This window comes from Thalassophryne amazonica, chromosome 12, assembly GCF_902500255.1.
Source record: "Thalassophryne amazonica chromosome 12, fThaAma1.1, whole genome shotgun sequence".
Lineage (NCBI taxonomy): Eukaryota > Metazoa > Chordata > Actinopteri > Batrachoidiformes > Batrachoididae > Thalassophryne > Thalassophryne amazonica.
This window is the reverse complement of record NC_047114.1, coordinates 32318741-32346527: the sequence shown is the minus strand read 5'-3', so window position 1 is coordinate 32346527 and position 27787 is coordinate 32318741. Positions and strand designations below refer to the sequence as shown.

At 39.6% G+C, this 27787-nt stretch overlaps 1 protein-coding gene and 1 long non-coding RNA gene across 3 annotated transcripts in view; one reads left to right on the top strand and one right to left on the bottom strand.

The window, feature by feature from the left end:
* The window catches only part of LOC117522512 (gastrula zinc finger protein XlCGF52.1-like), a 38379-nt gene extending 31196 nt beyond the window's left edge, over positions 1-7183 (top strand). Inside the window, exons 2-3 of one of the 2 annotated variants that reach the window (XM_034183951.1) lie at positions 5577-6313; positions 6482-7183. In XM_034183951.1, coding sequence (XP_034039842.1) covers positions 5579-6313; positions 6482-7042 — 1296 coding nt within the window. In that variant the 5' untranslated portion in view covers positions 5577-5578 and the 3' untranslated portion in view covers positions 7043-7183. Of the gene's footprint in view, positions 1-5576 lie in introns of both variants that reach the window. The other variant, XM_034183950.1, reaches the window with a different exon arrangement.
* LOC117522543 lies at positions 4685-27426 on the bottom strand. Its single transcript, XR_004564234.1, has 4 exons — positions 27241-27426; positions 17631-17640; positions 10971-10973; positions 4685-4695 (listed from the first exon to the last, which is right to left on the bottom strand). It is a non-coding gene; the product is annotated as an uncharacterized LOC117522543 (long non-coding RNA).
* Between the last annotated feature and the right edge of the window lie 361 nt (positions 27427-27787).

The following is a 27787-nucleotide window of genomic DNA, read 5'->3' as shown; positions in this document are numbered from 1 at the left end:
AGCAGATAGCCGTCAAAACCTTTTGAGTTGTGAGCGATGAACACGTATTCTTTGAATTTTCTCGTTCTAAAATGTTTAAAGAAACGGGCTACGCAGTCTGTCCCCCATGCGCTCCAAAAATCACCCGTCTTTGTTACAGCACTGACGTAAAACGGCACGTGTTCCCCGTTATTATCGACATACATTTCAAAGTCATAAAAAACGTATTTCCCTGAATGCGTCTCTTCAGCTTTGACCGGCGTCATATAGCAGAGGCGACCCTCGCCCGGCTCCTGGAGAGCCTCACCGCATATATGACACCTCTTCTGCTTACACACGTGCGGAGCTCTGTTTTTAGAAAATGCTGTGTAATACTCGCGTTTACATCGAAGGCATTTTTTTCTGTTATCACACACATTAACGAACTTACCAGCGGAAGGATGATACTTTGGTTGTTTATGCAGGCTGTAACAGGCGGGCAAGCGACACTTCCTGTTACATTCGCTGCAGAATACCGGGTTATTTTTCTCGTAACACTGCATGGATTCACAAATTTTACAATATGACGGACAATTATGGGAGGCGGGGTTATTGTACCCCTCAAAGCAAAACTCATATACATATCTCACTCCCAAAAATCTCTTTAAATCGGTGATTCCGTAAAAATGATTATTAAACAGAAAAACAAAAAGAGTTTTCTGCTGCGCCAGTATTCCTGTTTGGAATTTTGTCAGCTTTCTCTCCCCTTCAGCTCTGAAAAACACCACAGTTTTACAACCCAGAACGTTTTCAAATTTTCCCACCTGCTCTAAAGATACCGGCGTAGCAGCCGTTAATCCGACGCTAATTTGTAACGCCAGCCCGCGCTGCTCCGCCTCATGCATAGTCAGATGTGGATTCAATAATTGAACGAGGTTTATCGCGAAACATAAACTGTTGTCAGGATTATACACGATATTAAGGCATTTGGATTTTTTCCTTAGAACCTCGTGATGGAGGAGGTCATCTATTCTGCGCTTCCCCGCGCCGTTCTGGTTGCGGATGACTTGGACCACTAATTCCAGAGACTCGTCGGATAAAACGTTGGAATTCGATTGTATCAATCGTTCTAGCAGATTTTGGAAGCCCGTCACATCGCCCGCGTCATTATATGAGCTGATCAAAGCGGCCTTGTTGTAGACTGAGTCTCCACGAATCTCCATTTGGATAAAGTCCCCGGCCCTGGTGTGTGTTAAAGCCTTTTCGACCGAGTTCTGAAGAGTCCCAACGACGTTACGATAAAATTCCGCGTAGTCGGGAATTTCGTCGACGCGGTGGAAATTTAGAGGCTGCCTGATTTCGATATTGTTAAAAGCCGGTCTCCTGATGACATTAGCAGCCCCACCGCCCGTTATGGGAGAATGTCGGCTGGACCCCGGTCGTGCATCATCCCCGCCTTCCATCAAAATAGAGATTGCCACGATTATCGGGGTTAAACGAGCTCTGTTTAAAATATCTTCTCTGTGCGCATTGCGCGGGGAGGGAGTTCTTAAAGGTGAAAAAACGCGTGCGTCGTTAGGCATTTGATTTAATTCATCCACCGCGGATTGGACGTGAGGATTAACTTCATACGCGAGGAGGTTTACGGCGTTATTTAGAGGAGTCAGACATACCTGGTTCAACGCCACGGGACCAGACTCGTCTCGAGGCGGGGTGTGCGGTGGGTCAGGGGGCTCTTCAGTATCAGACTAGACCGTCAAATTTATCGCGTTAATCGCAGAAATGATGTAGGGGTTAATTTCTTCCGATTCTCGTTCAGCCGCCAAATTGTTAAGAGCATCATTTAGCGGTGTTAAACGAACACGGCTTAAAAGTCTCTCTCCGGACTCGATGTTATTTCGAGGCGGCAAATTTAACGCCTTGGGTAATGGGCCATCTGTTCCAGGAGCGCTCCCCGCTGAGTCGATTATTGAAGCGTTTAAATCCAATACACGTCCGAAGTTATTTTCCCGACCTGAATTCTCTCCTTCCATCTTTTAAAAGCCGTACCAGGATGAATCTACCTCAAGAAAATCAATTAATATACCTCTTCAAAATGAATTCTCCCGTTCCATCGGAATAAGAAAAAAAAACAGAATACACATTTTCAAAAAAGTTGCGAGATGAGATTAATCCCAGCTCAGAATATCTTCGAGCCTTGCGTCTCGGTGGAAAATAGACGGTCTCCCTCCACCGCGTGCTGAAAAAAGAGAAAAACGTTAGTTATTAAATATTTAAAATAAATACATAAACTCCGACTCCTTACCGTGTAAATCCGTGGATCATTTTACGGTTCTCTGCCGCTGACCCGCTTCTCCACGGGCTGTAACAGAAAAAATCGGGTTATTCCAGAGTTTTAAACGTGATTTAATTTCGGTCGGTGTACTTACATCTGCGTGGTGAAGTCGGGGCTTCCAGTCTTCGAACTTCTTCAGGGGGCTCTGACTTGATTTCTACAATTAAAATAAATAAATAGATAAAAAGCAGCACCCTCGCAAGCAGATATTCTGTAATATTTCAAATATATTACCGAGGCCGGGTCCGAACGCACTCTGGAGCGTCTGCGTGGTTTTGTCTAAAAAAGACACCGTTTCAGACCACGTGCATCATTTAAAAACAGTCATTTCTATCAAAAAAAGATTACTTAAATCACTTACCCTGAAAGCTGATGTAGTTTCGCACTCTGCTTGAAGACAAGAAAACTTAATTAAACAACATGGTTTTTCAGGACCAGGGGATTTTTTTTTTACTGCAAATTAATTCTATTTTATACCCATTGCGGGGTCCAGACGCCTTCACTCTTCACCGGTCGTAGTGGAAATGAGCGGTGACTCCTTCCCACAGGGGGACGTGACTGAGAAGAAACTTTGTTTTTTCCGCCTTCATCACCTCGGGCGGCATCTCCGATCAGCGGGTGTCCCGCAGCCCCTGATCGACCGGGTAATATCTTAAAAGAAACTACATCTATTGTGACTAAGAATAAGCTTTGTTTTTCCATCTTCAAACAAGCCCAGCGAACAACCCCGTCATCAGGAAATCGGATGTAATAAAACATTCAAGCTTCAACCAAAGATTCAAGCTTCTGTACTATGTTATAAAAGACCATCCGGCGTGACACCCCCGCTGCGCAGGTCTCACACACACACACACACACACACACCTCTGAAACACACACGCACACAGCTAGCGTCTGCAACAGGTATTACAGCCGTGGGGTCATGTTTCCCTGAGGAGCTCTATGCATGGGTATTTGACCGTCTTGCTGCAAAGACTTACAGCCGTTACAGCCGAGAGACGGTTATTTTTAACCCTTCTTTAATTTAAGAATTAAAAACAGAAAAGGAGATGCATTAATTTAAGAATTAAAAAAATATTAAAGGGGTATTAAAATATTCGTGTTTAATCACTAAATTGAAGAAAACCTCCCATAATTGTGCAAAAGATACGGGTATTTTTTTAATCCTTCTTTAATTGAGGCATTAAAAACCATAAAAGGACGCGCTTTAATTTAAGAATTAAAATATATTAAAGGGGTATTAAATATTAGACACTGATTTGTGTTTAATTATTTCAGAATTAGTTAATTCTTTAATACATTAAAAAAGATCTAGGTATTTTTTTAATTGTTCTTTAATTCATGAAATAAAATGACATTAAAATATTAGACCCGGGTGGGAGGGGAGGTTGGGCTTTGAGGCTGAGCTTGGGGCGGGGTTAGGGGAGGTGCTAGGGGCGGGGTTAGGGGTGGAGCTTGGGGCAGGGTTGTGGGAGGAGCTAGGGGCGGAGCTTGGGGTGGGGCCAGGGGAGGAGCCAGGGGTGGGGTTAGGGGAGGAGCCAGGGGCGGGGCTTGGAGGCAGGACTGGGGCGTGGTTGGGGTGGGGCTTTGGGGCTGGACATAGTGATGTAGTCGATTCTGATTGGCTGTGATGTCATAAGGGGCGGGGATAGGGACGGGGCTTAGTGACGTAGTCGATTCTGATTGGCTGACAGGGCCATAAATCAGTTTTTGACATAAGGTCAGTTTACTCTCTGCCACTGTTTCACTCCCCACTTGTTTTGGATTTTACTTTTACTCAATACTTTTACTCAGTACATTTTATATGAGAAATTTACTTTTGATACTTAAGTACAGAAAATGTCACATACTTTAAGACTTTTACTCAAGTAAAATTTTTAAATGAGACCTTAACTTTTGTCAAAGTAATTTTACGGTAAAATAGTTACACAATGGGGGGAAAAAGAATTCTGTATTGAAAAAAAAAAATATGAATCAAGATGCAATCGAATCACAGTCCCTCTGAATCGTGAGGTGCCGAAAAATTCCTATTTCTAGTGGGGATGAATGGGTTGTCTGCCTGGGTGGTTGCTATCCAGGACTCAAGGTGGTTCCGTGGTTTCCTAGACATGGTGAACCGCGAGACCCGCACATGATCCCAGACTTAAGAATAAGGGCTGCAACATTCGATGAAATAGTAATTTTGCAATTATTTGGAAAATGTTGCACTGTGTAATTGTGATATGTGTGGTCTTGTAATGTTACAATTTGATCCATAATTTATTTAGACAGTGACAGTTTTTGCAATTTTGCCTTTGTATGCCACCACAGTGGAGTTGAAATGAAACAAATATATTCTTGTAGTGTAAACTTTCATCTTTAATTCAAGGGGTTAAAAAAAAAATCAACATCTATTAAAAACTCTTTATTTTACCTTTACCACAAAGGCCCCATTTAAACAAAACAAAACGGTTTATCATCCCCACCCGCATGCCAAAATTGGCCTGCGTTTTTTTGTTTTTTGTTTTTTTGGCCAATTTTACCGACGGCTGTACAGCTGGTGCAAAAACTGGCGCATCTGCTAGGGGGTGAGCGTGCTTTTACCGAAGACGGCCGAAGTTTACCGAACTGGACCCAGAACTTACTGCTTGTCATAATTGACAACCACAGACATGAGGACAATGCTATTTATCATGATACAGATTTCCGACAAAGCCAAGAAGCTGAAGCCATGATGCGGAATGAGCCCCCCATCCCCGAGGCAACCATGAGCAGTATTTCCAGCCACTATGCGTGTGGTATGCTGGACAATGGAGGCAGCTTGGTCGTTATAAGTACGACGGTTGCCAGATTGATTAATTAAACACTATTGCAGAGCTGTGAGGCTGGTTTTGTTGTAGTTCTAAATGAGCCTCACAATTTTACTGTATTTTTTGTGCTCTAAGGGAAAAAAATCTGTCCTCCGTCATCACTTTTTTTTTTAATGGGGCATAATTGAGACAAGAGGCATAACCATAGGTGCATGCAAAATGATTGATTAAAATCATAGCTCAAGAAAGTATTGTATGGGGATGAAGGTGTATGTCAGATTCTGCTCACAAATGCACAAATATTGCAGACCATGGCTCTATGAATAACCCTGCAGTTGTGATTCTTTAGAGTTTTTTTTTTTATTTTTTATACAAGAGCACAATATCGAGTTCAGTGGTCCAACAAATTATTCTATTTATACCACTTGCTGCTTTATCGTTGTTTTGTTGAATATTCTTTAATTTTTGTTTTCCATGTAATTACTTCCTTACAGACATGCTGCAGCTGTTCATGAGCAAAAGGGAAATGCTGCAAGAAGAGCAGGAGTTGATTCTGAGTGTTGACCAGAAAGACATTAAAGAAGAACAAGAGACAATCTGGCCAAGTCCAGAGGGACAGCAGCTTCACTGGCTGGAGGATGCAGATATCACTGAGTTGCCTTTCACTGCGGTTCCTGTGAAGATTGAAAATGAAGACCATACGCAAACCTTACTTGCTCATCAAACGGAAATGGAGGAGAACACAGGATCTGAGCCTCTGGCCAGCAGCTCAACTGCACACAGAACACTGACAGCAGACGCTGATGAAGAGGACTATAGAGGACCGCAAGCTGCCAGCTTTTGGGGCCCATATCGTTATTTACAGCCAGATACTAATGGTGGAATTTTAGATAGTTCTGAAGCTGAAACTGACGATAGTTATGAATGGGAACCAGGCACAGAACATTGGTCAGGTTTAAACTGTGAGGAAAAGATTGAAAGCATGACTAACACAGCAAGGAAACAGTTTCATTGCTCTAAATGTGGAGAAGCATTTCATCACGTGAACTATGCAGAGCAACAAAATAGAATTCAAGAAAGTGAAAAATTCTTTAGCTGTCCAGAGTGTGATAAAAGGTGGAGACAAAAAGGCAGTCTGACCACACAAGCAGGAAGTCATACGGGAGAGAAAATGTTTGTCTGCTCTGAATGTGGTAAAACATTTGGGCTAAAGGGCAATCTGAATACACACATGAGAATTCATACTGGAGAGAAACCATTTGCCTGTTCCGAGTGTGACAAAAGTTTTGGAAAAAAGAGTGTCCTGAACATACACATGAGAACTCATACGGGCAACAAACCATTTTGTTGTTGTGTGTGTGGTGAAAGATTTGGACAGAAATGTAGCTTGAATACACACATGAGAATTCATACAGGAGAAAAGCCATTTGGCTGTCCTGAGTGTGGTAAAAAATTTGGACAAAAGTGCCACCTGAACACTCACATTGTAATTCATACAGGCAAGAAGCCATTTGGATGTTCTTTGTGTGGTAAAAGATTTGCAGAGAAAAGTGATTTAAATAGACACATGAGAATTCATTCTGGAGAGAAACCATTTAGTTGTTCTGAGTGTGATAGAAGATTTGGGGAAAAACGTGATTTAAATAGACATATGAGAATTCATACAGGAGAGAAACCATTTTGTTGCTCTGTGTGTGGTGACAGATTTGGGGAAAAACGCATTCTGACCATACACATGAGAATTCATACAGGAGAAAAACCATTTGTTTGTTCAGAGTGTGGTAAAAGATTTGGAGTCAAGAGCAATCTCAATAGACATGTGCGAGCGCATACAGGAGAGAAACCATTTCATTGTTCTGAGTGTGGTAAAAGATTTGGAGAAAAAAGTGATCTGAACAGACACATGAAAATTCATACAGGAGAGAAGGAGGGGTGGTTTGGAAGTCCTACTGGACACTAACCTATGGTATGAGGACGTTTAAGGGTGATTCTTTAACTACGGGCACTGTTGGCCTTGTAAATGTAATTTCCACCACACCATTGCCTTACAATATAAAGCGCCTTGGGGCAACTGTTTGTGATTTGGCGCTATATACATGTGCTGATGTCACTGTTTATCTCCATAGAAACTACCCAAACAATCTTTCATACAAACTGTTTCAAGGGACATTACAGTGTTGTGGTGGAAATTACGGCAATAGTGTGGGACAACTACATTTTGTTTTAAAAAAAATCACAACAGTTGTATGACATTCAATACCCCAATTATGTTTTGATTATTTTACTGATATTTTATTCAGAGATATTTTAAAACATTAGAAAAAATGTTTTTTTTACCATTGTATCATTGAAGATCAAAAGTCTGGGTGTGGGACAAGCACAAAACGGCAATATTTGCATATAATGATGCTGACAAAAGGTGAAAAAGTCATCATAGATTACTAAAACAAATTTCTTAAAACACTTTCATTGTAAAGATAACTATAAAAGTGTGAAATTTCCCCTTTTTTCTGTTTTTCATACAATATGATCAAAGGACATAAGTGCCCGTAGTCTAAGAATCACCCTTAAACAAAAAGGAACCCCAGCTCAGAACTCCACAAAGCAAAAATGAAAAAGTCTAACAAAAAAATTATATTGGCCAGGTGTCGTCCAGGATAAAAAGGTCCCCAAATCATGCCTAGACGCCACAGTGTGTGGAGAGAGCAATGGTGCAACTTCTTCCAGTGCTGCAGGGAGACATCTCTCCTGTGGCAGCACTCAGCTGGTAATCCACCAGATCAGCATAGTTCTGATCCTGGACCCCAGCAACAACAGCATCAGAGGACCTAACAAAATTACACTATTGTAAACTGGAGCATTGAGAAGAAGAAAAAGATCTTCCACTGCTTTCCTTACTCAAGGCATGAGAAGTGGAGCAGGAGGACAAAGGCACCATTTTTGGAAAATTGAGGGGATGGTCACCATCTTGAAGAGAGCCCTCAGATACAGTGCCAGCAATGTTTATGGTGAAGCTACAAACCTTGGGTCTGGGGCCCATTGCATTCTGTTACAAAGAAATCAAAGAGAAATGAGGGGAAAAAAGAGAGAATCATGAAATATCAAGACTTTAAAAATGACAGAACAAAATGATCATTGAAAGAAGTAGATATAATACCAGTTGTGGTGGTGGCGACAGGGCTTATGAAGAAATACCTTGAGGTAATCCCTGGTCACCCAAGTGCCCAAGAGGTGCAATTAAGGGAATGGTGACCATCTTGAAGACAGTCCTCGGCTGCAGTGCCAGCAATGTGTAACTATAGTTGCAACTATTGCATTCTGTTAAAAAGAAATGCAAGAGAATTGAAAAAAGAGAACACATATGGCTCTTTGACCTAGGCTGAATCTCAAATTGCCTTGTACCACCAGAGGATCACATAGATGGTATATTATAGGATTGGGATGGCCTATTGTGACATATCAACGATAATGCCATGTGGCTTACTATTGTGGGTTTGGGATGTATTTTCTGTGATGTATGAAGTTGTTGATCCTTAAACATATGATGCTCAAAGGCAATTCTTCTAAACTGTTATCCCTGGTTATTGGCCTTTGGCTGGAATTTCTGAGCTTGGTTGTGGTGGTATGCCTTTGCACCATGATTAGGAATTTTTTTTTCTGTCAGCTGAAGTCCGGTGTTCTTATTCCATAGATATAAATTGATTGATTGATTGACTTTTGCATTTTTAAACCGCAATATCAGTAGTACCAGGGCTTGTTGATAAAAACTGATCAAATCAGAGTGAAGGCATTTGTTGAATAAATTTGATTCAGTTAAAGTACACGTCCATTCGCTTCGTCTGCAAGGCAGAGAGCAGCCAGTGGACAAAAACATAGCGCTGTGTTTGTGTTTTTTCTTCAAAATACACAAACACTTTCACTTTAAATATGCAGTAAGTCCATTTCAGATGATCAGTGCAGACCCTTTTTCGCTTTTGCTTTTGCTGCTACATTGATTAGTTCCTTATACCAGTTACGTGCATGCTTGTATGTTGTTTTCTTTTTCTTTTCTTTTTTTTGTGGGAGTGTTAAAGCACCATATACAAACCTGATATGTACAGTGTTTTCAGTAGTGCCATGTTTATGGAACACTTGGTTGACAGGAATTAAATGAAGCCTGAAGGCAAAGAATTTGCCTGGGAACATTTTGTACAACCAAATTGAGTTATTCGGGTAATCATTTCATCCCTATTGTCATGTTTGTTTTTTTGTTTTTCATTTAAAATGTGATTATGCAAAACACAATGTAAACTGCAGGAGGAATGTTCAGGATGTGGAAACTGTTGATTCATAAGGCAACTACTGAGTATTTAAAATGATGATTTCCTTTTTTTTTTTATTTGTCTTTAAACCTGTATGCTGAAGCGTGGGGGAACATACTATGATTTGAACTGGACCATGACCTTGAAATGGTGATTGTTTTGTATCAAAATGTGAGGGAGATGAACCATTTTACACCCCTGTTTTGAACATTGATTTCAGATCAAATTAAGGATGTTAAATTCTACATTTTGTAATGAATTCTTTGAAAAAAAAATTGTGCGTTCCTTTTCTGGGGATCAAGGACACCATTCAACGCATTTTATGCGTGTATCTATGGTACTGATTTTTATTTATTTGTTTTTAATTATTCTTAATCCACTGGAAGAACATACAGTCGAGTTCGTAGCAATACGGTTGAGAACATACTAAAATGTGTTTGCATAATGACTCGTTTTCATAATCAAGAACTTGTTACTTAACTTGTCTGTTTAGATTTTCTACATCTCTAACTATGAATTACAATAATTAAAGGAGCACTTGTATTATGTGAGATTGTAGACAATATGGGTTAATTGATGGGAAAAGTAATGATTTAATGCTTATATAAGTATTTGGAATAAATTGCCCCGTCCCAACTTTTGTGGGATGTGTTGCAGACCTTAAATGCAGGAATGGATGTAACATGAAGTTGACCACCAAAAAAAAAAAAAAAATGTTCATACTGTCTGCAATAAAATAAAGTCAAGGTAAATGTAAGGATCATTACAATTTTTATTTACTTTATATATGTGTATATACTTTATATATATGCTCCTCTATGGGAGCGAGGCATGGACTGCTTACACCAGAACCGAGAAGAAGCTCATCAGCTACCATCAGAGGTGCCTTAGATGGATTCTGCACATCAGATGGCAGGACGAGGTGCCAAACACAGAGGTCTTGGAAAATGCCAACATGAGCAACATGTTCACCATTCTTGGTGAAAGGCATCTTCATTGGCTTGGCTAAGTCAGGAGAATGAATCCAGGCCATATTCCTAAAGATCTATTGTATGGTGAGCTGGCACCGGGCACTCGTTGGGCTGGTCGTCCACACCTGCGCTTCAAGGATGTCTGCAAGGACATGAAAATGTGCAGCAGCAGTGTCAACACATGGGAGCAGTGTGCAGAGGACCGTCCAGCCTGGTGCCTTACTGTCAGAACAGGTGCACTGAGGGCTGAGCTGGAGAAGAATCAAGGCCTTGCTGATCAATGAACTAGGAGGAAGGAGGAGTTTTATGGATGTGCTGAGGGAGGACATGCAGGTGGTTGGTGTGACAGAGGAAGATACAAAGGACAGGGTGAGATGGAAATGATTGAGCTGCTGTGGCGACCCCTAATGGGAGCAGCTGAAAGATGAAGATGGGTCAAAGGGCAAAGTCAGGAAAAATCTTGGAAAATTGGAAAAATCCTTATCTTTAACATTGACCGAATTTTCAAAAATTCATAACTGTCAAAAAAAGATAAAAAATGTAATCTTTGAGAGTGTTATGTAGGATGTTATCCTTTATCGACTGACAGAGTTTGATCCAAATCTGATCAAATTACATACTTTGTGGCCATTTACATTTAACATCTATTGTATGTTTTGCATTATATCTTAATGAAATATGCCCTAATCACTCTCATTTGAAAGTGAGGTGCAGACTGGCACTCACTATCACCTGACAAAGTCTGATCTGGATCTGATCCGGTGTCACCTACCGAAAATTGGTCTGCTCTGCCTTCACTGCACATGCGTCATTTGGAACCACAGCAGCACGTCTGAGACTGACTGTCTACACCCAAAGCGATCAAGGGGAATAATGTGATGATTAACCACCAGATGACAAAGTAAAACCTCTTAAATTATTCTGAAGTCAGTTTTAAGCAAAAACAATACGATTTCACTTCATTTAGCTACTGATGCACCGAAATGACGTGGGCGCAGACATCTGCCATGCTGCTGCTGTCTTATTACAAAATAATGCTGAATTTATGATGAACTGATTGTTGTACAAAAGCTTCAGATATCTTTCGCTAAGATAGATGATGACTGGAGTGCAGTTTTAAACAAACAATGTGATAATCGGTGGGTCGCAGCTGACTCTTAGCAATGACTATGGTGACGCTCTGAAATGACACATGCACAGTGAAGGCAGGGCAGACTGATTTTTAGGGGGACCGTTCAGTCTGCAACACTGGATTGTGTACATTTGAATTTATTAATATTGAAAAGCCCATTTGATGTACATTTTGCATTATAGCTCAATCAAAAGCACCTCAATCACTCTCATTTGTGACTGAGGTGCAAGCTGGCACTCTCAATGAATGGACTATGTTTAATCCATATCTGATCCATATTGTGATTTAGAGGATATTTGATTGTTTACACTGAAAAGGCCTTTTGAGCTATATTTTGTATTATATTTTAGCTTATGAAAAGGGACTTCTGACAGGACTTTGACCTTGAAAATTTTTTCCAAGGTAAAAAATTGTGGAATTGGAAACTAGCACTGGCGTAAGTTTGTGCTCTATGAGCGCGGTGCTCTAGTTGTTTATTTTTGTCTATTTGTGATCCCACAATTTTTCATATTAATATGAAATTTTTACTGAAGATTCATATCCTGATAGGCAAGAAGTGATTCAATTTTCAAGGTCAAAGTCAAGAATAATCTTGGAAAATGGAAAAAAAAATGCCATCTTCAACATTGAATTTTCAAAAATTAATAACTCAAAGAAGATCAAATTTATTTGATATTTGAGTGTGTGATGTAGGTTGGCATCGTTTATCTACTGACAACATTGGATTTGGATCTGATCCGGATTGTGGCTTTTGTGGACATTTGAATTTAATATTGAAAAGCCCTTTTGGTGCACATTTTGCATTATATCTCAATCAAAAGTGCCTCAGTCACTCATCTGTGACAATGAGGTGCAAACTGGCACTCTGAATGAAAGTGATCTGATTCGTATTGTGGATATTTGATTCTTTTTAACATTGAAAAGCCCACAAGATTCTCTGGTCTGATGAGACAAAGTTTAAACTGTTTGGTGTGAATGCCAGGCGTCATGTTTGGAGGAAACCAGGCACCGTCCCAGTAGTGAAGCTTGGTGGTGACAGCAGTTGCAACAAGACAAGCAAACCGACAACGACTGGTTATGAATTTTATGCAATGACAAACTGTGTGACAAACTTTAAATTCTGACAGAACAGGAAAGTGCAGCAAAACTGTTATCGGAATCCCCCCAAGGGGGCCCTTCAACTAGTTGCAGACAGTAGCTAGCCAGCCAGATTCGTGATTCCTGCAGCCGGCAAAACATAAACCTTCAGCAATCATGAAGCGGAGTTATCAGTCAGGAAGCCAAAAGATGAAGAAAAGAAAAAACAATTTCTTAAGTTCAGTTTTGATGAAGGTGGCATAGCTTCTCTGCTATGCTAGCTATTTTGACGTGATTATCTACTAAATAAGGCGTAGGAATAACATACAATAATTCTGTACATCATTATATATCCAGTATTATGTTCTTTTATTGTGAGTGATCTCAAAAAGAATTGGACAAGAATCGGACTTTAAAGTTTAGATGTACTGAAAAAAAGTTCAAACCCTGATACAAAAAGTCATCTAACAGCGCTGGGGTCTTTGAACCAGATCACATGAAAACATCTAGAGCAAAGAGCCCAGAATTTCTCTCTAGACTAACTTTTCTTCCTCCAACCAACCCCATGTGGGCGGATCTTAGCCCGTTGTGACTCAGCATCTATGTGATTGGCTGCAAAGTGAAGGAAGGGAGTATTATGGGGTGTCTGCTCCCGCTGCATTCAAGGTTGTTATGTAAAAATCTTATAGTGTTTGTAAGTCTGCAATATAGTGTAGTGTCACGCAATAACTCAGAGTGTTCCATCATGCTGATTCTTTTCCAAATAGACGTGAATACTTTGTTTTTTATCAATTAGACAGCTTATAAAAGGATCAGATAGTTGAGCCAAATACAAGAACATTTTGAAAAGCAAGTAGGTTAAGATCAGATAGTTATGCGACACTTGTCTGGACTAAGCGGTTGAAGATGAGTGAGTAGCCACGCATGCCAGCTGTTCACTGCCTTTTAAAGATCAGGTGCGTCTGTTTAATTCTCAAATAACAAAATACTTAAATCTGCTATGTGAAACTACAAGTACTGTGTACTAAACATAAACATTAGCTTGGGGTGGTTGTGAAAGCAACTGGATTCCTTTTAAATATCAAAATCAGGAAAAAAAAAATATGGTAATGCTGACTCTCACCATATCCTTTCTTTCTCTCTCAAGGTGCTTTGCTTAAATTTGTAAGCCCTCTGTCTAAAGATGCCTCCATTAATGAAGTTATGGTGAATTTCTCTCACTGAGCTGTTAATACTGACCTCTTCCAATATGCTAAAATTGTTATAAAATGGTCACACATATTTTCGCTGTACATTTCAGATTTTTGAATATGGGGCTCTCCTCCTCTCTATGTGATGAACTCTGTACATGAAACACACGGCCAATATATCAAAGAAGTGGCTTCAGGACAACTCTGTGAATGTCCTTGAGTGGCCCAACCAGAGCCCAGAACTGAATCTGATTGAACATCTCAGGAGAGATCTGAAAATCGACGCTGTGCATTGACGCTCCCCATCTAACCTGATGGAGCTTAAGAGGGTCTGTAAGGAGGAATGGGCAAAACTGCCCAAAGATAGGTGCACCAAGCTTGTGGCATCATATTCAAGAAGAGTTGAGGCTGTAATTGCTGCCAAAGGTGCATCAACAAAGTATTGAGCAAATACTTATGTACATGTGAGTTCTTAGTTTTATATTTTTAATAAATTTGCAAACATTTCAAAAAAAAAAAAAAACTTTTGTCATGTTGTCATTATGGGTTGTTGTGAGTAAAATTTTGAGGGGAAAAATGAATTTACTCCATTTTGAAATGAAGCTGTAACACAAAATGTGGAAAAATTGAAGTGCTATGAATACTTTCCAGATGCACTCAATACTTGGTTGGGACACCTTTTACATTGATTATTGCATCAATGTAGCATAACATGGAGGTGATCAGGCTGTGGTGCTGCTGAGGTGTTATGGAAGCTCAGGTTGCTTTGATTGTGTTCCTTCAGTTCATCTGTATTGTTGGGTCCAGTTTCTCTGACCTGCTTCCTGACAATACCCAATAGAGAATCTATGGGGTTCAGGAAAAGTGAGTTGGCTGGCCAATCAAGTACAGTAACACCATAGTCATTAAACTGATCCAATTGGACCGGGAGTGACATGTTTAGCCGCATGTTCTCCTTGAATTGCTGGCTGTCTGAGTGGTGTCCAAAAAATGAGGTGGGCTTCATAGATAATTGGCAAAGCTTCTGGGGAAAACCTGGTCTTGTTAGGAGAGACGGCATCCATCCCACTTTGGATGGAGCAGCTCTCATTTCTAGAAATCTGGCCAATTTTATTAAACCCTCCAAACTGTGACTATCCAGTGTTGGGACCAGGAAGCAGAGTTGTAGTCTTACACACCTCTCTGCAGCTTCTCTCCCCCTGCCACCCCCCCAATACCCCATCCCTGTAGAGACGGTGCCTGCTCCCAGACCACCAACAACCAGTAAAATCTATTTAAGCATAAAAATTCAAAAAGAAAAAAATAATATAGTACCTTCAACTGCACCACAGACTAAAACAGTTAAATGTGGTCTATTAAACATTAGGTCTCTCTCTTCTAAGTCCGTGTTAGTAAATAATATAATAATTGATCAACATATTGATTTATTCTGCCTTACAGAAACCTGGTTACAGCAGGATGAATAGGTTAGTTTAAATGAGTCAACACCCCCGAGTCAAACTAATGTCAGAATGCTCGTAGCATGGACCGAGCGGGAGGATTAGCAGCAATCTTCCACTCCAGCTTATTAATTAATCAAAAACCCAGACAGAGCTTTAATTCATTTGAAAGCTTGACTCTTAGTCTTGTCCATCCAAATTGGAAGTCCCAAAAACCAGTTTTATTTGTTGTTATCTATCGTCCACCTGGTCGTTACTGTGAGTTTGTGAATTTTCAGACCTTTTGTCTGACTTAGTACTTAGCTCACATAAGATAATTATAGTGGGCGATTTTAACATCCACATAGATGCTGAGAATGACAGCCTCAACACTGCATTTAATCTATTATTAGACTCAATTGGCTTTGCTCAAAATGTAAATGAGTCCACCCACCACTTTAATCATATCTTAGATCTTGTTCTGACTTATGGTATGGAAATTGAAGACTTAACAGTATTCCCTGAAAACTCCCTTCTGTCTGATCATTTCTTAATAACATTTACATTTACTCTGATGGACTACCCAGCAGTGGGGAATAAGTTTCATTACACTAGAAGTCTTTCAGAAAGCGCTGTAACTAGGTATAAGGATATGATTCCTTCTTTATGTTCTCCAATGCCATATACCAACACAGTGCAGAGTAGCTACCTAAACTCTGTAAGTGAGATAGAGTATCTCGTCAATAGTTTTACATCCTCATTGAAGACAACTTTGGATGCTGTAGCTCCTCTGAAAAAGAGAGCTTTAAATCAGAAGTGCCTAACTCCGTGGTATAACTCACAAACTCGCAGCTTAAAGCAGATAACCAGTAAGTTGGAGAGGAAATGGCGTCTCACTAATTTAGAAGATCTTCACTTAGCCTGGAAAAAGAGTCTGTTGCTCTATAAAAAAGCCCTCCGTAAAGCTAGGACATCTTACTACTCATCACTAATTGAAGAAAATAAGAACAACCCCAGGTTTCTTTTCAGCACTGTAGCCAGGCTGACAAAGAGTCAGAGCTCTATTGAGCCGAGTATTCCTTTAACTTTAACTAGTAATGACTTCATGACTTTCTTTGCTAATAAAATTTTAACTATTAGAGAAAAAATTACTCATAACCATCCCAAAGACATATTGTTATCTTTGGCTGCTTTCAGTAATGCTGGTATTTGGTTAGACTCTTTCTCTCCGATTGTTCTGTCTGAGTTATTTTCATTAGTCACTTCCTCCAAACCATCAACATGTCTATTAGAACCCATTCCTACCAGGCTGCTCAAGGAAGCCCTACCATTATTTAATGCTTCGATCTTAAATATGATCAATCTATCTTTATTAGTTGGCTATGTACCACAGGCTTTTAAGGTGGCAGTAATTAAACCATTACTTAAAAAGCCATCACTTGACCCAGCTATCTTAGCTAATTATAGGCCAATCTCCAACCTTCCTTTTCTCTCAAAAATTCTTGAAAGGGTAGTTGTAAAACAGCTAACTGATCATCTGCAGAGGAATGGTCTATTTGAAGAGTTTCAGTCAGGTTTTAGAATTCATCATAGTACAGAAACAGCATTAGTGAATGTTACAAATGATCTTCTTATGGCCTCGGACAGTGGACTCATCTCTGTGCTTGTTCTGTTAGACCTCAGTGCTGCTTTTGATACTGTTGACCATAAAATTTTATTACAGAGATTAGAGCATGCCATAGGTATTAAAGGCACTGCGCTGCGGTGGTTTGAATCATATTTATCTAATAGATTACAATTTGTTCATGTAAATGGGGAGTCTTCCTCACAGACTAAAGTTAATTATGGAGTTCCACAACGTTCTGTGCTAGGACCAATTTTATTCACTTTATACATGCTTCCCTTAGACAGTATTATTAGAAAGCATGGCTTAAATTTTCATTGTTACGCAGATGATACCCAGCTTTATCTATCCATGAAGCCAGAGGACACACACCAATTAGTTAAACTGCAGGAATGTCTTACAGACATAAAGACATGGATGACCTCTAATTTCCTGCTTCTAAATTCAGATAAAACTGAAGTTATTGTACTTGGCCCCACAAATCTTAGAAACATGGTGTCTAACCAGATCCTTACTCTGGATGGCATTACCCTGACCTCTAGTAATACTGTGAGACATCTTGGAGTCATTTTTGATCAGGATATGTCCTTCAATGCGCATATTAAGCAAATATGTAGGACTGCTTTTTTACATTTGCGCAATATCTCTAAAATTAGAAAGGTCTTGTCTCAGAGTGATGCTGAAAAACTAATTCATGTATTTATTTCCTCTAGGCTGGACTATTGTAATTCATTATTATCAGGTTGTCCTAAAAGTTCCCTGAAAAGCCTTCAGTTAATTCAAAATGCTGCAGCTAGAGTACTGACAGGGACTAGAAGGAGAGAGCATATTTCACCCATATTGGCCTCTCTTCATTGGCTTCCTGTTAATTCTAGAATAGAATTTAAAATTCTTCTTCTTACTTATAAGGTTTTGAATAATCAGGTCCCATCTTATCTTAGGGACCTCTTAGTACCATATCACCCCAATAGAGCGCTTCGCTCTCAGACTGCAGGCTTACTTGTAGTTCCTAGGGTTTTTAAGAGTAGAATGGGAGGCAGAGCCTTCAGCTTTCAGGTTCCTCTCCTGTGGAACCAGCTCCCAATTCGGATCAGGGAGACAGACACCCTCCCTACTTTTAAGATTAGGCTTAAAACTTTCCTTTTTGCTAAAGCTTATAGTTAGGGCTGGGTCAGGTGACCCTGAACCATCCCTTAGTTATGCTGCTATAGACTTAGACTGCTGGGGGGTTCCCATGATGCACTGAGTGTTTCTCTTTTTGCTCTGTATGCACCACTCTGCATTTAATCATTAGTGATTGATCTCTGCTCTCTTCCACAGCATGTCTTTTTCCTGGTTCTCTCCCTCAGCCCCAACCAGTCCCAGCAGGAGACTGCCCCTCCCTTAGCCTGGTTCTGCTGGAGGTTTCTTCCTGTTAAAAGGGAGTTTTTCCTTCCCACTGTCGCCAAGTGCTTGCTCATAGGGGGTCGTTTTGACCGGTGGGGTTTTTCTGTAATTATTGTATGGCTTTTCCCTTGCAATATAAAGCGCCTTGGGGCAACTGTTGTTGTGATTTGGCACTATATAAATAAAATTGATTTGATTTGATCAAACTAACGTGCCAAGTCCTGGAGGAAAAGGAAATCAGCATCTCCATAAAGATGGTCAGCAGATGAAATCATGAAGTGCTCTAAAATCTCCTGGTCAACAGCTGTGTTGACTTTGGACTTGACAAAACACAGTGGACCAACACCAACAGATGACACAGCACCACAACTCATCACTGACTGTGGACACTGGACAACAAGCAACTTGGATTCTGTTTCTTCTCTTCCTCCAGACTCTGGGACCTTGACTTCCAAATTAAATGCAAAATGTAATTTCATCTGAAAAAAGGACTTTGGATCATTGAGCAACATCCAGCTTTTTTCCTCCTTACCTTAGATAAAATGCTTCTGACATTGTCTCATTCCATGAACATGCTTTGATCCATTCTGACCCACTGTGGCTGACCGTCCTTGTACAGTGTGTCAGTGTTTCCTGGACAACTGTCAACAGTCTTCCCTATGATTGTGTTTGTGTGTACTGAACCAGACTGACAGATTCATGATATTTACATTGCAGAAATTGTAGGTTACTCAAACTTGAAATATTCCAGTATCTATTTTTTTTTTTTAGCTGTAGGCTGCAATTATCAAAATAATTTAAAACAAATGCTTGAAACCTTTTAGTTTATATGTGAATGTAGAATATGTAAAATTTCTCACTTTCTGAAATAACTGACAAAAAATGCACACACACACACAAAACAACTTTTCACAATATTCTAATTTTCTGAGAATCACTTGTACATCAAGGTCCCAGAGAAACAATTTGTCTTTTCCCCTGTATACACACACACATGCGCTTGGTCAGACCCAAAGTTTGAGTGAGGATTTTGCTTTCGCCTTCAACCATACCTCCCAACATGTAAATGAGGGTTCAGGCTAAAGTGTGAGAAATGAAGAAAATAAATAAACAAACAAGGTGACAGATCCTGAAATCCTCTAAAGCAACAACAATTATTAAATGAATTACTATTTTAATAAGCATTCTTTTTTTTAAATGTCCATTTTCTCTGATTTCAGCTTAAGTGTAAATCTTACCTGTTTTTTTACAGTTTGTTTCTCCTCACAGTGTTACTTTTCACCATTTTCTTAGCTAAACAATTAATGTAGACCATAACCGACTGATTAATGAATAACGAAACCAATTCTGCTGAATGTCAGGGCACTGCCAAAATTTAAGTCATTTTACTGATTCAAAGCATCATTGTTCTACAACAAACTTTCTCCAATGGTCTGGTTGTGGAAGAAGTCCAGCAAATTGTTCAGATTGAGTTCGTCAGTAAGTCCTCCAGCAAAACTGCATGCAAATTCCTCTTATGAATAAAGATAAAACAATAAACAAATACCTTAATACACAGCAATGATTACCTCCTCTATAGAGGACATTTTACTTGAGCATGTTAGCTTTATTCAAAACATTTTAATCTCCACGAAAAACAATTAAATGATTAAAACTATCAAGAGGAAGAACTCTAATTTTTATTTACATAGATATGAGACTTTTTCAACATTTCAATTCCCTTTTCAAAACCTAGTTCACCAAACTTAATGAAATCAACAAGGCATCCTGCAGAACAACAATAAATTACACACATGGGTGCTAATGACATCACTATATTATTAAAAAAAAAAATAGTGCTACAAACACACGATGTAAAAAATCCAAGACAGCTCAGCCTTGATGGAGGTATGTGCACTGATGCACCAGTTTGCCTTCACAGAGGAGCAGCAGAGTCCGTTACAAATGATTTATTTTAGTGATTCTCATGCCCACTCCTCAAGTACCACCTAACATACACATTTTCCCTCTCCCTCCTTTGCCACATGCCGATTAGCTCATTCAGGTGTGCAGCCAATCGAGTACTAAGAGACACCTGAATGAACTAATCAGCTTTAGGTGGTACCTGAGGACTACGTTAAGAACTAATAATTTATTTCACATGTCCAGAAAACAACTTCAGCCTGCCGATTGCTCAGTAGTTTCTAACACAAACACACTGTGGGCGTGTGCCTCATAAACCCTGTTCTCAATAATATTGGTTTGTTTACCCACACAATTAGTGTGTAGTTTCAGTGGGCTTGTGTAAGTGACAGCACCTTTACACATCTGTACACATTGGAGGATGTTGTCCGAGGTGGAAAAAGACAAAGTACTTTGAACTCACGAAAAGAAAAAGCACCACAACCAGTTGAACCATGACTGGACAGCCAGTAACAGGAGCACACCCTGCTGACGTTTAGCTCACAGAAGCACATCATCCGCAAAACTATTTCTAAACTATTTATTTGTAAATGACAATAAAATGTAAATTTTGAAAATAACTTAAAAACAACATCAGCTGGGGCACACAGACTCTGGAACAACACAGGCCGAAGACCCTCTGGAAGAACCGTATCAGATGATTCTTCCAGGTTCTCCTCTGTTGGCACCTCTGTAAATCACACAGAAACATTTTTGTTAGTTTGAATCAAATGATAAAGTCACTTAAACTGTCAGCACTGTAGAACATCTGACTGACCAGGAAGGACAGCTGTTGTTTCAGCATCTTCCTGGCTCGTGGCTGTTGTGTGGGCCGCTGAAGAGGAGGTACTGCTGGCCCACCACCACTAGAGGGCGCCCTGCCTGGAGTGCGGGCTCCAGGCACCGGAGGGCGCTGCCGCCTTACGGGAGCAGCCAGGATGACAGCTGTCACCCATCACTGGAGACAGCTGATCCCAATCAATAAGGAGGTATATCAGCAGGACGGCATCTCCACCTCATTTGCCGAGATATCTATCGCCTTACCAAAGAGGTAACAAACTCAGCCTACACATACGTGTGACTTTAATTGTGTTCTTGTGATTATCTGTAGGACAGCTGACTACCAGACAGCGTTCGGATAAGTACTCACCTTCCTACATTTCTTGATTGTTGTTGACGAGTGGTGGAGGTGGACTCTCCACCCTCCGTGTTGCTGGGTGCAGCCGCATCCACACCTGACTGTTTCTGTTTCCTGCCAGCAGTACCGGATCCGACGAGCGGAGGCAGTGGCCACCTGGGAATTCGGGACTTGGCGGCTCCAGTATTCCCGGGGTTCGGTGGCAGAGGAAATCGGGTTGGTTCCGGTTCGACTTGGACAGACGTCTCCTATCGTCGAGCCTGCCCACACGACACCGTTGTAATTAGACTCTATCTCCATATTGTAATCGATTGTATTCGTTGTGCCTTTTTCACAACAGTAAAACAGTGTTATTTGATTCCTCCATTGTCCGTTCATTTGCGCCCCCTGTTGTGGGTCCGTGTTCCAACACTTTCACAACAGTGGCGATGTCATCCTCAGCCGAGTCAGAGTTTTCTTCTAAGACTGGAAGGTCATCTGCCACGTCATGAGGTTTGTAGTCCACCAGGAAAGGATGATTGAGTACATCAGCAGGTCTGATTCGCTCATCCATGTGGAGACACATCATGCACTTCACAAGGTCCACAAAGTCAGAACCCTCCTTCTTTGACTGACTTATGTCCATCTTCTGGTGAAGAGAGAAGTCACAAAAACATGTCACAAAATTCAGATGGCAAGTAGTGATACAGTCAGTCAATTAGACATTTAAGGCATGAATCTGTTGATGGTTGCTGAAGGAATAATTGAGAGATCATAAGGAAGCACCTACCTCCATGATGTCATCCAGAGAGCTTAAAATCACTTCTCTGGATTCCTGGAACTCGTGCCCGTACTGCCTTTTAATCAGTTCAGGAGTCTGCAAACAGTCAGTGTTTGAGTTAGTGCTCAGAAGAAATGGGTGGATGTATGTATATAGGAATGTAAGTAGGTGATGGTACCTTCAATGTCCAGGTGTCCTGGCCGTCTATCTCTCTCCTGTTAAAATAGCGGTTGGTGTTTGGTCCCAACCGAAGGAGGCAGTCTGGGGGCAGACCCTGTGTTTCAACAATGAACTTCACCTGGACACATAAAAAAGACATCAAATCAAATTACATGATGCAAACATTGAATTTTCTTTCCCAAATTGCTTTGTGGTTCAGGAGGAGATGTTTATGTGTTTTTAAGTGCTCAGGATTAATGACAAATCCAGGACATTTACATTCTGGACACAAAAGACTTACATCGTACGGATGATCTCCTGGATACAGAGGTTCTCCCACAGCCAGCTGGGCCATGGTCACACCCAGTGACCACATGTCTACTGCCTCTGTGTACGCCAAACCTAAGAAGACCTCTGGAGCTCTGAGCAAAGAGAGAGAATGATTTTACACATCATAGCAAATTTTTGGACAGATACAAGCAACAGGATCTTTGTCAAATGGTCTCTGCAGTACTTGGACTTACTTGTACCACACGGTCCCATGAAATGTTGGAGGCTCTGAAATATGGTGAGTGAGCCCAAAGTCGATGAGCTTCACCCTCAATGGCCACGGCGCGGGGTCGACCACCATGATGTTCTCTGGCTTCACATCACAGTGAATCATACCAAGGCTCTCCAGGTGGAGCAATGCCTTGGTCATCTACAGTCAGATAAATATTTATTGTTGTTAGGAGATAGGAAACGACACCAACTGTCTTACTTTCATCTGTTTTGACCAAAATCCAACCTGCTGCACAACAGCATGGAGATCGCTGACCACAAGAGGCTCGAAATTTTGTTCCTCCACATAGTCCAGAAGACTTTGGTGTAGGAGTTCGAACTTCATGCAAAAGAGGTCTCCATGGATGAAGCAACCGTACCACCTCACAATGTTGGCCTCCTCTGTATCCAGTTGCTGCAGTACCTTAAGATTAGTGATCTGTGGACTACAAAGTCATTGAAGGTTTAAAATATGTGGTTCAAGTTGAAATTATTTTTGAAAGCAAGAATTCAAAGTGCAATTAGTCCTAGTTTCTACCTCTTTCTTTGCCTGCTTCATTACTGCAGCCTTGTTCTTAGGAATCTTGATGGCCACATCTTCTTGGGTCAATTTGTGTTTACAACAGGCCACCTTTCCAAAACCACCCTCACCAATGAACTCCATAACCATATAGTCAGACTGAAGCACATCGCCCTCCTTGATGGGAAAATCATCTGTGGTACGATGAGAAGAAAAGTGAGTCAGAGATGAACACAACAGAGTAGAATATAACTTGTCAAACCTCATCACAGTCAACTAGTATTGGAAAAAAGAAAGTTTAAAGCCCAGTATGTATTTCAACCATGGAATTTTTTTTAGTATTCATAAACACAAGATAAAAATGTTTGAACATTTTTCTCCATGAAACATCTGTCTATTTTAGTACCCGCCTCAATCTGAAACAAAAGACATAGCAGAGTTTGTCAGTGAACAAATTTCTTCTGAAAGAACTCAAAACTTGTCTTTCCTCCTCGACTGATTGTTGTCAAAGGAAGAACCAACTTCAACTGTTCTCTTTTCTAGGATTCAACAGTTTATGACTTTTGTACTCCAAATTCCTGTCACTTTATGACATCATCATTTGTACAATATTTGAGTCCATGATTTATCAAATAGTTGTGGTTAATATATGAAGCTCCGTCCCCTTAATGTTATCACTAAATTGCAGTTAAACCCACCACAGAGTATAAGATGGATGTTTTTGGTGCAATATTTCCAAATGACTTGAGTTATGTAACCAGATTAACTCATTCACACCAACCAGTCTAACCAGCACTGCTTCTACAGTTTAGATTTCAAGTGAACTTTGTTTTAACCCAAAGACAACATGCAAAAGAAATGACATGAAGTCATTGTTTCACTGCTCCTGTGACATGTCTGTTGTGTAGAAACGTGGTGTTTTTTGTATTCATTATTATGTCAGTGCAGAATTCGAGCATTTAGCATCATGATAGATACTTTTTTGTAGCTTGCTATGGTAAATTTGCTGTTTCATAAAAATTATTCTTAGCAACGTCATGCTAGGATTGTTCACAATAATTTGCTTTTTTGCAACACTGAAGTGTTATTGTTTTCTAATTCATTATTTTGTCAATGGTGAATTTGAACGAGATTCATCCTATATTTATCATAGCTAAATTTTCTAAGGGAAAATCAATGAAATAATCAATGATTAATCTTGTGCTTATGTTGAAATGATGATAAACATTTTGTTTCCATGGTGATGGTTGTTTCTTGAAATGCTGACAGTAAACATTTCTCATCACCAGAATTCAGCACTCTGTCTTTAAACTACAGAATTATGCTGTCAAATTAGTCCCAGATTAACTCATTCACACTAACCAGTCTTCTTGGCTACTTTATTGGCTTACACGCCTAATTTAAAAAATGTTGTTTAGCATAACTGCAATTAGGAAGAGTTGATAGCAATGTCATGCTAACACAAAGCTAGCATTGTTCACAGCAGGTTACTGTTTTGCAACATTGAGCTTGTGCAGAAATGTTCTGCAAAACATGTGAATGAGGTTTTTTTTTTAAATTCATGGTGAAAACTAAAGTTTAAAACCCAGTCTGTATTTCAACCAAGAATTATTTTATAGTATTTGTAAACACAAGTCAAACGTTTGAACATTTTTCTCCATGTAAACATCTCAGTCTGTTTGACCACCTACCTGACTCTGAACCAAAAGCCGTGGTGGAGTTTATGTCAAAGAACAAATTTCTTCTGAAAGAACTCAAAACTCGTGTTTTACTCGTTGACTGATTGTTTTCAAATGAAGAACCAACACTAGCTGCTCTCTTTTGTAGGCTTCAACAGTTTGTGACATACAGAGCGACTGGTAGCGTGTTTTTGAAAACATGGCTGTGATTGGTCCATCTGATACGTCGGCCGCTATTGGCTATCACACCACGCTCTGTGATTGGCTGTGGCGTAACCGCCGAAAATGTAAGTTGGTTCCACTCCTCCAGAGACTGTGGTATCAGTGCTACATTGTAAACAAAGGCTGCAGCCAATCAGAGAACGGCATGTCTCAGCCAATCAGCAAAATGTCAGAATCCTGACAAAAAGTCACGTGAGCAAATAACCCGATACCGACTCCTTTGCCTTGGAGTGATACCAACTTAGTGACACTTATTTATTTTTTTTATAACAAACATGGCTGTGTGTCATCAAAAGTTACACAGATGAGGGAACATTCAAGTGATACAGAATGAGAAATTCAATAATTAACATGATAAATAAAATAATTAAATAGCAAGGAGCTTATAGTGCATTCAGTCCATGGAGTCCAGGGGGCAATCAGACAAGTAGGAATACATTTTCACTGCTTTAGGTTCATTCATACATTTCAAGGATTTCATGTATAATTTAAATTCATTTGTGAAGAATGTAGGGTTCGGGGAGCATTTTTGGATTTTACATTTGTGGATAAAAAACTTGGCAAGACATAAAATTAAATTCATACAAAGTTCTTCTTTTTTAGATTTCATAGGAGTGCCAAAAATAACAATATCTCTATTTAGTGAGACTCGAGAAGATAAGATTGCTGTATTGATCCATTGTTGTATGTCGTTCCAGAATAATTGGACTATATCACAGAAGAAAAAAAGATGATCAGTACTTTCAATATCTTTTTCACAAAAGGAGCATACATTTTCTTGGATTTTGAAGTGCATTTGAAGTAATTCTTTGGATGGATAAATGTTATTCATAATTTTAAAGTGTGTTTCCTTCACTTTAGGAGCTATAGGAAAGGTTAGATACATTGTTCTTAGTTTTGTTATTGTCTTTTTTTCAAATTTGTTCATTATATCATTTTTATTTTGTAATCCTGGAAACATTTTTTTCTGTTAGACAACTTCTTATGAAATAATTTTTACATTTTTGGTCTAGAATTGGAACACCCTGTACTGATAAAGAAGGGATACTGGGGTGTATAATTTGGTTTGCTACAATGTTGGCTGAGAGGAAAACAAATTCTTTGGGAAGTGCATTATATAGATGTATAAAGTCTAAGTACGAGGGGTTAAAATCATGTTTTAAGCAAAATTGATTGTAATTCATCAGCTTTCCCTCACTGGTCATTAGGTGTGATATAGACCAAATATTCTTCTCAAACCAGTCTTTGTAAAATAGTGATTTGTTGCGATGTAGAATGTATCTGTTATTCCATATTATTGTTGAATGTGGAGAATAGTTGTGGACATATAGCATTTTCCATCTGGAAATACATCTGGATAAGCTTTCCATTTTGGTCAGGTAAATGCGTCCTAGTATTGAGAGGTCTCTTTGTAGCCATATATTCAATTTTGATTTACATTCTTTTAATTTATTTTCTATATTGGCCAACTGGTTTACATTCTGATTTTTATAAATCTGGATACCTAGATATTTAACTTCAGTTACTTCAGTACTTAGTGACACTTGTGCTAAACTTCCTGTCAGTTTATGACATCATTTGCACAGTATTTGATCACATGGGTGGGGGTAATATATGAAGCTCCGCCCCCTCAATGTTATCACTGTTTTGAATAGCCGTTAAAAGACCACATCAGAAAAGCTGGATGTTTTTGGAGCAATATTTCCAAATGACCTGAGTTAGTCCCATATTAACTCATTCACACTATACAGACTAACCAGTGCTGTTTATGCAATTAAGATTTCACTTGAACCTGACACTTGGTTTTAACCCAAAGAGTACAGCAAAAGAAAGTTATTATTTGACTGCTCTGTGACATGTCTGTTGTGTTTGTCTCGACAGCTCAGATGTTAATGAACCAGCTGATGTTCAGAATTTTAAGAACAAAGAACAGCAGCAAATTTTTATGCTTATGATCAGCCTTTTTGGTTTCTTTTTGGGCACAGCCCACCTTAAGATCAATTTAGATCCTTGATGGGGAGGCGATGGTCTAGTAGTTAAGGTGTTGGGCTTGAGTCCAGAAGATCATCGGTTCAAATCCCCGTCTGACTGGAAAATCACTAATCATAAAGATTCTAAAAGGATATAGTTCGGACTATCCATGTCTGAATGTTATGGGGCAAAAACTGCAAGAATGGTGAAAAAGTCAGTTTCAGTTTGTACAGCAGTCAAAAGTTAAAGTTGCTCCAATTTTGGTAAAAAGTGATGCAAATTATTGGTTGAGCTAATAGGAATTAATACATGGAATAGTTTTGACAGTTTTGAATGGTTGGTCTCCAAAGTAAAGGTCAAACAAAGTCAAAGGTCATTGGATTCTATGACATATGTTACCCCTTAACGTGATAACTAAGCATGATACATGGTCCAAACTATTTCTTTTTAAAGCCCTACTATCAAAGTACCCGTCCTTCAGACAGTGAAGAAAGAATATACTAATTGTGAGTCACTAACACGGGAAAGTGTGCAGCAGTATACTGAGACAACATATTAGCTTCCAAAAGAAAGCTTTCAAATCATTTTGAAGTAGCAGCTATAACAGACACACTGAGCCCTTATTTAAGAAGGTTAAACTTCATCTTTTATTTTAAGTCCTAATAATTATGAAATG